The following is a 12,579-nucleotide window of genomic DNA, read 5'->3' on the forward strand; positions in this document are numbered from 1 at the left end:
TTTCAAAATGTTTCCATGCTAAGTGTTTTCAAAAAGAACAAAAACTAAAATGAAAATAGAACGAGCTGCTGTTGCTGCTTTTGTCTGCCAGGTGCCATGCTTTGACTTGAGTTGACCGCGTACATAGGAGGATCGATTCGGCTGGGAGATAGGTGTTTGTCCATGCTTGGACATTCTGCTTTTCGTCCATGCCTTTCATTCTAGCCCATCTGCTGCGCCACATGTCAAACGATAAGCTCATTACAGGATGTGGGTACTTCCTGTAACCATTTCATCAAAAACTTCTAATTCTTCAACATAAAATCCCTAAATCAATTTCTATGCAATTTAATAACTATAAGACTATTAATAATCAATTTTCAAGGATTTTGAGGGATATATGATGAAAATGTATGGATAAATGATATGTTTTTGGGAAGGAAAAAGGGGTCTTGGGATGATACCAACATCTCTCCCCGACTTAAGGACTTAGCATGTCCTCATGCTATCCCAGAAGTGCTTCCCTTGAACTCTGTCCCTGCCTGGATCTCTGCTGCCTTGAGCAAGGTGTCTACATTCTTCTTCACCTGGTTATCTTTCTGTCCCTTGAGCTCCTGCTTTAACTTTTTATATTTTTCTTTAAGAGCCTTCTTCTGATTGTACCACTTAGTGGCCCAGTTAGAAATCTCAGTTTGCTCAGTCTCCAATTCACTGATTCTTTCCTTTAACTTTTCATTTGTCTTCTGTGTTTCTTTGCTTTGCGCCCTGAGCATTTCATTTTCTCTTTTAATAACTTTTTCCAACATGTTAGCTTCCATGAGTTCTTCCTTCAATTCTTCAATTTGTTTTTCTAATTTCCTCTGTCTTTTAATAGGAGGTGGTGAACATTTTTCTTGTTTGTTATTGCTTTCTACCTCCATGTCAACTTCTGGTGCTGGTAGTGAATGGTCACTACTCTCGACATCCATTTGTGCAGGTGCATGAGATTCAAACTGGTCTTCTTGCAACTGGGCTTTTGGTGTCCTCCTTGTTCTTCTTGAGTAAGTGGTAAAAATTTTGTCTTGGGATGATACCAACAGCACTCAAGCTCTGATACCATGTAGAAATTTCTATTTTCCCACCACGGTTTTCAGTTTCTCCTTATTTCTCCCATATAGTTAAATGCCCTTTCCCATAACCATACATTTAACAAGCTGTAAAAAAATAAATTTGCTGAAAACACAAATTTTGAAAATTTTACAGAATGCTAGAAATTGCAGAAATAAAAATCAGCAGTAATAAACAGCCATTAAAACACATTTAAACACTGAGATTTTTGGTCAATGTGACCCTGGAAAAACCCCCTACAACTCTTGGGGAAAACCAGTGTGAGAGCTCTTCTTTATTTCTGAAAATTGCCTTTTTACAGTGAGAAATATTCAGCAAAAAATCAGCAAGCAAATTTACAACTTATCTCTTTTCCCATGCCTCACAGCAAACTAGAAATTACAGCAACAGGTCAGCAATAAATGTTGTACGGCCTCTTCGATTTTCGTGCCCACTTTCAACAATAAATGCCGCTGTACGGCCCTTGTTTTGCGTGCAGAAAAACCAGCAAACTGCTCCTCGATTTTTGTGCAAACCACTCCTCAAAAATCGTGCCAAAATCTGTCTTTCACTGTGTTGAATCAGTTGTACAAATCTACTCAATTGATGCCTTAGAATGTGTGCCAAGCTGCTGTCTCCTTATCCTCCCTGCTCAGAAATCTCCCTTGCTCTCTGGCTCTCCTTCTCTCAATCTGCTCATGAAAGAATGAATGACCTTTTCCTCCTTTTCCTCCTTTAATCTAACCCCAAGTGACTTTTGGGTGATCCAAGTGACTTTTGGGTGATCCCTAAATCCAATGGCTGAAATAGATTGAGATCTAAGGCTGGGATTAAATGTTCATTTAAATCTCACTTTTTATTTTTTAATTCACCCCACTTTAATAGACCCACTTAGTCATTTATTTCCAAAGTCACTTTTCCTTTCTAATTTTTCATTGACTTTATAAAAGTCACTTTAAAATTAGACTTATTAACTTTATCACTTAAAGTCACTTTTAAATTAGATTTAACTTTATAAAATTATAAAGTTACTTTAGGAGAAAAATTAAATTCTTTTGGACACTTTTCCCTAGGCCAAAGATCAAAGCCTAAGGGAACCACCTATCCTCCGGTACCAAATTTCAACAGCAAGCCAATATTTTAGGAATTGAACTGATGAATGAGTTGTTAACTGAGCTGAAGTCGCTCATGCAACTCGTCCTAAGTCTTGATCTAGAATTACAAACTTGTCACTCGTCCTTTTCCAAGTTAACTCGCACTAGAAGACAATGAACTCGGCCTTCCACTTTTGCACATCAGTTAACTGCTTCATAACTCGTCCTAACTTTTAGGAACTCATCTTAAATTATAGGAACTCATCCTAAACTTAGGGAATTCGTCCTAACTTATAGGAATTAGCTCCTAACTTACAGAAATTCAAGCATGCCAAGGAAGAACTCATTGAGTTCCTTTTGATTAAGGCACAAATCAAGGAACCCGGTCTCACTATCAATTTCAACATCTTGCCCTCCATAGCTGGAAGCATCGCATGGGTCCTATTTCCATTGCTTCTTCTCCACTATCACAACGCCATTCTCAAACTTGGCCCCCCAAAAGCCATATGCTCAGCATGCCTACTCTGGTGGAGGAACTCAGTGACATTCCTCATGAGCAAAAAAAGGAGTCGTCTAACGAGGCGGAGGAATTCCCCAGACGGCCAAAAGTGGCCGGAATATGGGCAAAAAAAATTCAAAAAATCTTGTAGAGGCAGTGTTTGAATCGTGTTTTTGATGGTGGAAATGGATTCAACACCATCAAAAACGTCTACGACACCTAAAATTTTGAAGTTTAACAACTATAACTTGGATTTACAAAAATCCTTGCCGGATTTTCTCTAAATATGACCGGAATTTCGATAACTTTCCGGGCAACTCCTCCGCCTCGTTAGACTATATGGCAAAAAAATGTGTGGTGTCATTTTGAACACCCCACATTTTGATTTGCATGCTATCAGAGAAACCCTGCAGTTGTGGTACTCCATTCACAGGTTGCAGGAACAGAGAACTTTGAATATAGCTGGCAAACTCACCATGGCCGCAAAATTCAATGACTTGGCAAAGGAACTGCATGAATGCAGACGACACCTTCATGGTTCCAACATCCAACTCAAATGTCTGCACGAAGGGCATAAGAGCTCTGAGAAAGTCAGTCCCAGGTTTTGCACCCTCAAGCCATGTGACAAATGCAGAAGGGCAGATAAAGAAGACTTCTACAAAAACACCACTGAAGACACCTACGACCCTATCAACAATAATAACAAGACTATGCCCTGAAGCAAATTCAATGATCAATCTTGATGCTTGTAATGGATAGCAGAGGGGCATGTTTTCTCCTTTTCATTTAAAGTGTCATAAAGGGTTTTATTGTTTTTTTCCTTTTTGTAAAGATAATACTCTAATGACAGGTATGAAGTATGGGTTGGAAAAAGATTCCAGAATTTTGAGTCAAGCAAGGATTTATGATGCCCTCCGCAATGTTCTGTTTGTATTTTTCTAGCGAGGGTTTCCATATTAATTTTGTAATCCCAGTTTTGTCAGTTTTAGAAGCCAATGTATACAGTGGGAAATCTGCACATCCTGCAACTGAAACAACTACAGGTATAGCCAGGGGTCCTATACTATACCGTAATTTTAATAAATCATTTTCTGTTATCAAAGAAAAAAGGTGAGATTATGATACCTTAGACTAATTATCTCTGATCAATTTTAGAGTTATCACATATTGGAACAGGCAATCCATCAAAATCATGAAAGGAATATCGAAACATAACTTCCGACCTTTGACTATAGTAAGAAAGATAGATCCGCTAACACATCAACTGTTAGACAGATACTTTATGCTTTTTGCTCACACCAACAAATCAAGAAAAGGGATAATAGGCTTTGCCTATAATATTGTAGCAAACACTAAAAAGTCAAAGTAGATTAGGACTTAGGCTGTGATCCAAGGTGGAGGGCAATGAAAGAGAACTTCGTTAAACAAATAGATGAAGAAACATCAATAAAATCTTCTATAAATAGAGTATAATTAGAAATACCTCACACAAAGTATAATTAGAAATACCACATCTTATTTTGTTCAAAATAGATGTATCATTTAAAACACACCATTTAAAATAAAATTCATATACACATCAATTTGAATGCTGGGATTATAAAGTATATAAAAATAAAATGGTCATTTTCAAAATAGTAATGACAGGGATCCACCTGCATGCCAAGCAGTCATGGAGGTTAACTTTAACCGGTTCTAAGATAGAGGAATCTGATCTTGGGGGTGCTTTCTCATGAAGTTGCACCAAAACATCCTGACCAAACATAAAAACAAACAGTGTAAGTGCATGCCCTACTTAGATTTTAGATAAGAAAATCAAGCAATCAAAACAATACAGACAGACTTTAGCCTAGTTAGAAGAAAAATGAAGCACCAGCCTAATAAGATATATGGTTTAAAAAAGATCATGTAATGTCCTAGGGTAATTTTTTTGCCTTAGGGTATCTTATTAAATGGGTTTTTCAACAGAAGGAAGTTTATTCATTCATACAACAGGAGATATTTCTTCATATTATTCAACAGCAACAATATACATGCATGAATTATTTGATCATTATATGATATTCCTTAGTTCCACAAGGAATGGGAGAGACTGTCCAAAAACCCAGAATGTACAGTCACTATTTTAGTTCAACACTGTTGCAAGTATAAGTAACCAGATCTGCTGCTAAACCAAATTCAACTGAGTCATCATTTATCCTACAGAACTTGAGCTATCTTATATTGCTTTGCTGGCCTGAGAGACTAATCACAGTAAATTTCGGCTGCCATCCTGAGGTACCACACTTTGGTCCTACAACAATTCGGACCTGCAACTTTCAGAACTGCAATTCTGCAATTTTCAGACCTGCAAACTTTCAGCTCCCCAATCTTTGCATGAGCTATCCAAAAAAGCCCCAATTCGTCCCACAGCTAGTACTGGAAATGTCAGGAGCCACAGCTCAAGAAAACAGATATAATTGATCCAAATCAACGATGATTGATTGATCTCAACTCTTCTCTATTTATAGATTTCTCTATGGGTTCCAAAATGCGAGGGGTTGTGGCTGAAACCCTCAAATTTTGGGTTTTTCTTGCCCCAGCCGACCCAACTTTTGCACAATGTTGCCCCAACATTGGAAAAATTGGGATTTTACCCCTTTATCAAGACTACAGCCTACAGGATTTTACGTTGGGGGAGTGTTACGAGATCCATGAGGGTTTTGCTTTAGGGTTTTGTCATTGGTCACCATGGCGGGGCGCGGAGGAGGGAGATCAGCTCCCTCCTACAGTGAAGTGGCTGCGGACAGAAGCAAGGGAGTTGGATCGCATCGATTCAAGAAACCAACGGAGGAGGTAACAGGGGCTAAGAATACAGAAAATTTGGAAACTATCAGACTTCAAGGACAGGAAGAGAATCGTGAGGAAGCTAGTAAGGAGAAGAGAACAGAGGTTAGCAGTCCGAAAGTTGCTCCTATGAGTACTTCAGGGGTCTGTAAACCCAAGTCGACCACTATTCCTCAAGTTGTTTTAAGCAATGTCACATGGTTCGGGTTTGCGTTCAGGTTCGGCAATGATTAGGTTCGGTTTGAGTTCGAATGTTTTGATGAGGTTCGCCATTAGGTTCGTCTATATATATATATATAATGAATTATAGGATAAAATAGTAAGAAATCAACATCAATAAACATTAAAAATGCTATCACAGACATGGAAACTGCAAGGATAAATTACAAGGTTGAGTTGTGACATGAAGTTATGAGTTTTGATCTATGGACTTGGTCAATGGCTATGAGGTTCGACGAGGTTCGCCGAACCTCAAATTTTTTTTAAGGTTCGCCTAAATTCGAACCTCAAGGTTAAAGTTCGACGAACCTTGTGACATAGGTTTTAAGTGACCCAGCGCTGCAGGTACACAGAGACCACATGGCAGAGTATGCTATTATCTGTAAATTTATGGGGATTTGGCCGACGAAGAAGGCTTTGCAAGCATGGTTAAGGAACCAATGGAAACCAAAGGGGGATATTGACCTTCACCTTGGATCCAAGGGCTTCTTCACGGTGGTGTTCACAAGCTTAGAGGATAAAGACAGAGTGTTCGAGGAAGGACCCTATTTTTACGCTTCTACAGGCCTTTATATGAGATCATGGGTGATGAACTTTGTCCCAGAACGAGAAACTTTCACCTCATTGCCAATATAAATAAGACTCTATTCCCTTCCTTTAGGTTATTGGCTGCCGGAGTCTCTAGAGGCTATCAGCAACAAGCTAGGGCATTTTATAAAGATCTCAGATACTACTCTAAGAGGCAAATACACTTCCTTCGCCCGGATATGTGTGGAAACGGACTTATCTGGGGCACTTCCAGATGCAATCATTTTAGAAGTGTATGACGAGGAATGGGTGCAGGCGGTGGACTATAAACACGTCCCATTAAGGTGTCGTAAGTGCCATGAGCACGGGCACCTATACAGGGACTGCCCATTGAACAAAATAGAGAGAAATCTGAAAGACACTACACGCAAGGATCCCGATGGTTTTACTAAGGTTGGCTAAAGGGAAAGGAGGCAAGCGGTACCAAAAGAAAATTAATGAAGACGGAAAACCGAGTCACAATAGTTTTAAGATCTTAGATGAAGAAGGCAAAAACAACGAGACAAACCAGGAATCGGAGAATATTCCCACTGAGAAGGAAAGGGATACTAATATGGAGGATATACCAGAAAACACCAAACAAAAGGATGATATGCCGAGCATTATGGAGCTCCGTAAGGACCACGAAATGACCACAAGCGAGGATGGAACGGAAGACCATGAACTGCAAGAGATTCTAGAGAGGGAGAATTTAGATCTAGAAAAGTTTCTGGAGCAAGAAATCACCAAAGGGGTAGACTCTCTGCCAAAAGAGGAGTTTGACAAGGTTCAACAGCTCTTCCTCTGGAGATCACAAACGAAGTGTTCTGGAGTCAAAGAAACCATGTTAGCCAGGGGAATATGGGAGTGAAAATGATGGAGGATACAACGATGTATTCTTCCAAGAACCCGGGTAGGAAAAGAGGAAGAAAAGCACAGAATGAGCTGTTGACCGAATGTGGGAAACTTATGATTAACTCAGGTAAGATGAGGCATCTTACCAATTACTCCTTTACAAACCTTTCTTAATGAAGCTAACAACCTGGAACATTAAGAGTCTAGGAAGTAAAAGCAAACAAAGAACTCTTAGCAGTAGAATGAAAAAAGTAAAATCAGATATGGTTTTTATTCAAGAAACAAAATGCTTGATGGACAAGATCAGAGAGATACACAGCAAATGGTTAATCAGGTATGAGTATCTAGAGGTTAAAGCGGATAACTCGGCAAGTGGGATTCTTACTCTATGGGATCCTCAAAAACTTGGAATCCTGGAAGTTGAAGCTTCTAGGAACTATCTATTGCTGGTGATTCAACCTTTGGGTGATAAGAAGATCTACATGATCACTAATATCTACGGCCCTCAAAAACTAAAAAACAAACTTAAGCTTCTCACCTCCGTTGAGACGCTGAGAGAGAGATATCCTGATATGCCCTGGATTCTAGTTGGGGATTTCAATATGATCAGATCTCTTACAGAGAAAAAAGGCTATACCAGAAAACTAGGCAGAGATTCCATTTCCTTCCAAAACTTCATTAATAACATGGGGCTAGTAGACACCAAAATAGTAAATGGCACTTTTACTTGGAATAATAAGAGGGGAGGGGCTTTTCAAGTCGCCTCTAAACTAGATAGATTCATAATCTCAGAGGACCTCTTTCTCAAAGGCCTTGATATGTCAATTTCAATCCTTCCCTTCGGAGGCTCGGACCACTGGCCTGTCCAACTTGAAGCCACTTTCATGGGTACACCGAGGAACAGACCTTTTAGGTTTGAAAATGTCTAGCTCTCTCACCCTGACTTCACCAGCAACATTGACAAATTGTGGGCGGAAGATATGCCCGTTCAAGGCACTAAATTGTTCATGTTGCAGCAGAGACTTAAACACATCAAATCTAGGCTTAAAGATTGGAACAAAAGAGAGTTTGGTAATATTTTTAAAGCCAAAAGAAAAGTTGAACAGAAACTCCAGGAGATTAATCAGATCATCATCTCAGAAGGTTTTACCGAGGAACGGAAAATTCAAGCTGACTCTCTTCAGAATGAATGGGACGATCGGTGCATGCAAGAGGAGATTTTCTGGAGACAGAAATCGAGGGTGAAGTGGATTAGAGAAGGAGAAAGAAACACGAAGTTTTTTCATAGATCAACCTTGGATCACAGATCTCATAACATAATTTCAAAACTTAAAGATTCTCAAGGGAAAGAGCTCGTCTCTCACAAAGAAATGGAATCTGTCCTAGTTCAACACTTCCTTAGCATAGCAGAGGAGCCTCTCGTTGACAGATCTCAGTTCATTAACAAATTCACCAAGTTCATTCCTAAGCTTGTAACCAGGGAAGACAACCACAATATTAACAGACCAATGTCTGAAGAGGAGGTCAATGAAGTTATCAATGAGATGCAAAATGGGAAAGCTCCTGGCCCTGATGGCTTCAATGTGGACTTCTTCAAAGCTTGCTGGAAAACAGTCAAACAAGATATCCTTGATGTTGTGGAAGACTCTAGAAGATCCAAAACTGTTTTGAAAGCTCTTAATGCCTCTTTCATAGCTTTGATTCCAATTTCCAAAGCAGGAAAAAGCTATTACACCGAACAAATTTAGACCCATAGCCTTCTGTAATGTGGTGTACAAAATTATTTCCAAAGTGATTGCTAATAGACTCAAGGCTCTTCTTCCTGCTCTAGTCTTAGAGGAGCAAACTGGATTTGTGGAAGGAAGACAGATTCTCAACAACATCATACAAGCTCACAAGGTGGTACACTCTCTTAAGAGCAATAAGCAAGTTGGTATGATCATGCAGCTTGACCTAGCGAAAGCTTATGATAAGCTAAGCTGGTCTTACATCAGGGCAGTGCTAAGAGCTTATGGCTTCGATCACAACTGGATAAGATGGGTTATGGCCCTTGTATCCACAGCCAACTTCTCCATTCTGCTTAATGGCTCTCCCTCTAGAACCTTTATGCCTTCTAGGGTTCTCAGACAAGGGGATCCGCTCTCCCCCTTCCTCTTTATTCTCATGATGGAAGGGCTAGGCAGAGCGATCAATATGGCAAATTCTGAAGGAAAAATCCAGGGTCTGAAACTTACTCCAGATGGTGTTGCTTCTACTCATCAACAATTTGTTGATGACACAATGCTGCAAGGCATTCGTATGATCAAGGAAGCCAAAGCCTTCAAAGAAATCTTGAACGACTTTGCATTGGCCGCTGGTACAAAAGTAAGCCTAGACAAATCAAAGGTGTTCTTTTTTAATACTGTTGGGCATGGAATCCCCTCACAACATGTTTTGGGGCTCAAAGCCCAAGTTTTGGTCAAAGGTTTTGTAAGACTCCGTGAATTGCAAGCGCGGAGCGCGAAGTATAGGTTAAGTCATAGGGTTGTCCGCCCTAAAGTATTGTAATGTAATGTAAAGTCATGTCGGCCTACCCATGGTCTGCAAACCATGGGGTTGTATGAATAAGAGCGAGGCTCTAAGTTGTTAAGAGAGCTAGGAAGAAAAGAGAATAATACGAATGGTTCAAGCATAGAGTAGGAGTCTAAGTGTGTTGGGTTGTAGTAGTAGGAAGAAGCTTTGCAGCTCAGTGCGCAGAGGCTTAGTAGAGTCCGCCGCTGAGTGCGCGGTGTCGAGTCTGTAATCTGGATCGAAGAATAGTAAAGAGAAGTTAATTCCTATTTCTGTGTATCTGTTGTGCATTGCCTTCTGTACGTTTAGACTGTTTTATTTATCGCGCGCACTGATATGATTGTTGAATATGTTGTAATAATCATTAGTCTTACATAAACAAGTTAAGTAATCGGATAATAACAGATTAAATAGCAAGGGACTTAGGTATTATATGGGTTGCGCCCCGAGTAGGGCTGCGGAAGCAACATCGCAAGTTGCGAAGGGATAGCAAGTGCGCATAGCGACATGCCGAAGGGTCAAACTGCGGACTTTCAGAAGCTCATCAAACATCACCAGGGTGCAGAAACCTGGTTCTAGCACCCTCCCATACTACTTCGAGTGAGACCTCAGTCCACGCTCCACGGACTGTTGCCGAAAGGGCCAGTAGTACCGGGATTTGCTTGGCTAAATCACCTCTGAACCTGGGTCAAGCCCATACAAGCCAACAAATGGTTCTGTTGCCAGGATCGGGATCTGCATAAAGGATGTCTGATGCCATGCTACTGAAATCCAACAAAGAAAGAAATTGAAGAGTGGTTGGACAAGAAGATTCACGAGTTCGCGGCTCAGGAAAACAGAAATCCGCAAGTATCGAAGGAACAGCGATTGGAGCGCTACTTGTATATGGAAATCCATGAAATTTTCTTTACATCCTTTCCTTCTGAGCTGTATCAGTGGATCGCGAAGTTAGCAGACAGCCAGGGAAGGTGTAAGCTCGACAAACCAATAGTGTGGACTCCGGAATTAGTGCGCAGACTAGAGGCGTCAGGAGATAAGATCGCGCGAGCTGTGGACCATTGGCTGGACCGAATAATAGGAGGATTTATCATTGAGTTCGCAGTCGACACAACCGTCAGCTATAATGAGGCGAAGCGACGTTTTCTCAAGGGACCGCAAGGTAAGTATATTAAATCTTTGAACACTTGGATTAAGATGCTATTGTGTGAAAAGCGGGTTCTGCGAATAAATTAATGTTTGAGACTACGCAAAGCGAAAAAATCTACAGAAGCGGAAGTAGTGAAGAGTTGGAAACCAGTCCCTTAATTTCACCCTCGCAGGAAAGCGAGGAAGAGCTCACGAAAGTTTCTCCGAGAAGCGCAGTCAGTCTGATAAGGCAGTGTATTCCACGTTTACCACCTCCACCCACACCGCCACCCGTCTCACCCTCCTCACCTCCATCTCCACCCACCCCACCTCCGCCACCACCGCAGTTCAATATGGCGAGTGCGATCAAACTACCGGTATTCAAGAGTAGGGAATGAAGATCCAGACCAATTCTGGTTCGTGGTAAGAGCAATGTGGGAAGCACAAGGCGTCATGGATGACAATATTAAAAAGGCTACGCTGGTGAGTGCACTGCGGGATCGCGTATTAACGTGGTATATCAAGCATTCTAATGACCACCCGAATGCAGGAATCGCAGAGATCCAGGCCACGCTGAACAGGGAATTTAGCAGGCCAAAATCAGAAACACAATCAATCATTGGGTTTAAGGAGATCACGATGCTCCCAGGCAAGACCCCCTGGGATCTGGACCAAAGGCTGAAGAGTACAATCCACGAAGCCAATATGACGTTGACGGATGGACAGCATCGCGCATGGTTTGTGGCATCACTTACGCCACACTTAAGGACGACGCTGTCACAGCAAAAGCTTTCCACCCAGGCCGAAGCGTTGGAGATGGCAATGAGATTACATGAGACCCCTATACAATACCTTGGGTTGGGAGTCCAACAAATCCATGCGCCACTGCAGAATCTGTGTTTGGAAATGCAAAGTTTGAAATAGGACAAGACACCTCGGCCGAAGGTGCGCAAGGAAACATGGTGCGTAAAATGCAAAGGCCAAGGGCACGACAAGGACCACTGTCCAGTGTTCGCAAACTACTTGGCAGAAGGAGGGCCAATTCCGTTAAGACTGGAGGCACAGGCACGGCCAAGCGCGGCGTCTGCATTATGGTGCACGATCTACCAGATAGGAGGAAAACACACCACGGATAATTGTCATCTGTTGCAGAAGTATCCGCAGACGTCCCAGCAATTGTTTTGTAATTTCTGCAGGTCGATAGGCCATGATGAACGCACCTGTCGAAGCTACGAACTAATGATGGATTAAACCCCGGCCTACAGGGTGTAGACCGAAACACGAGCCCTCGACCCCAATGCAGGGATGGTGCGCGTTGGATTTCAAGGGCGCGGTCAAGGTCGAGGCAAAATGGGACCAGAAATGGGTCGCGAACAACTAATTTGCTACAATTGCGGAGAGCCAGGGCACTATGCCCGCGATTGTACAAACCTGACAAGGACATCGTGTTGGTATCGTACTCAATTTGTTCATGAGGCAGAGGACTGCCCTTTGCTGATAGCAAGGATGCGCGAAAAGGGGGTACTCCAGCCCCCTCCAAATCAAAATTTACAGATGATGAGGTCTGAGCCGCGCAAAGAAGACCCGAATGTAAACATGATGCTCAGGAGCGGTATGGCCACGGGAGATGATAAAGGGAAGCAACCAAAAGAAAGTGCGTGGGTTCGTAAGGCTCCTACAAAGGAACCTGAGTTCGATTTAGAACGCACGAAGCAGACATTCATGGAAGCTAAGAAGAACTTCACGGAGGCCTCCATTTCAGGTAGCAAGGATCAACTA

General features: G+C 41.7%; 1 protein-coding gene across 1 annotated transcript in view; it reads right to left on the minus strand.

The window, feature by feature from the left end:
• Positions 1–12,579, minus strand: part of NAR1 (ferredoxin hydrogenase) — a 347,518-nt gene that overhangs the window by 310,100 nt on the left and 24,839 nt on the right. The window contains exon 2 of the mRNA XM_089402187.1: positions 4,314–4,411. Coding sequence (XP_089258313.1) covers positions 4,314–4,411 — 98 coding nt within the window. The remainder of the gene's footprint in view (positions 1–4,313; positions 4,412–12,579) is intronic.

The sequence above is a fragment of the Pinus tabuliformis genome, chromosome 2_1 (assembly GCF_031772625.1).
Source record: "Pinus tabuliformis cultivar Carrire ecotype Pingquan chromosome 2_1, CPIR1, whole genome shotgun sequence".
In the NCBI taxonomy this organism is placed as follows: Eukaryota; Viridiplantae; Streptophyta; class Pinopsida; order Pinales; family Pinaceae; genus Pinus; species Pinus tabuliformis.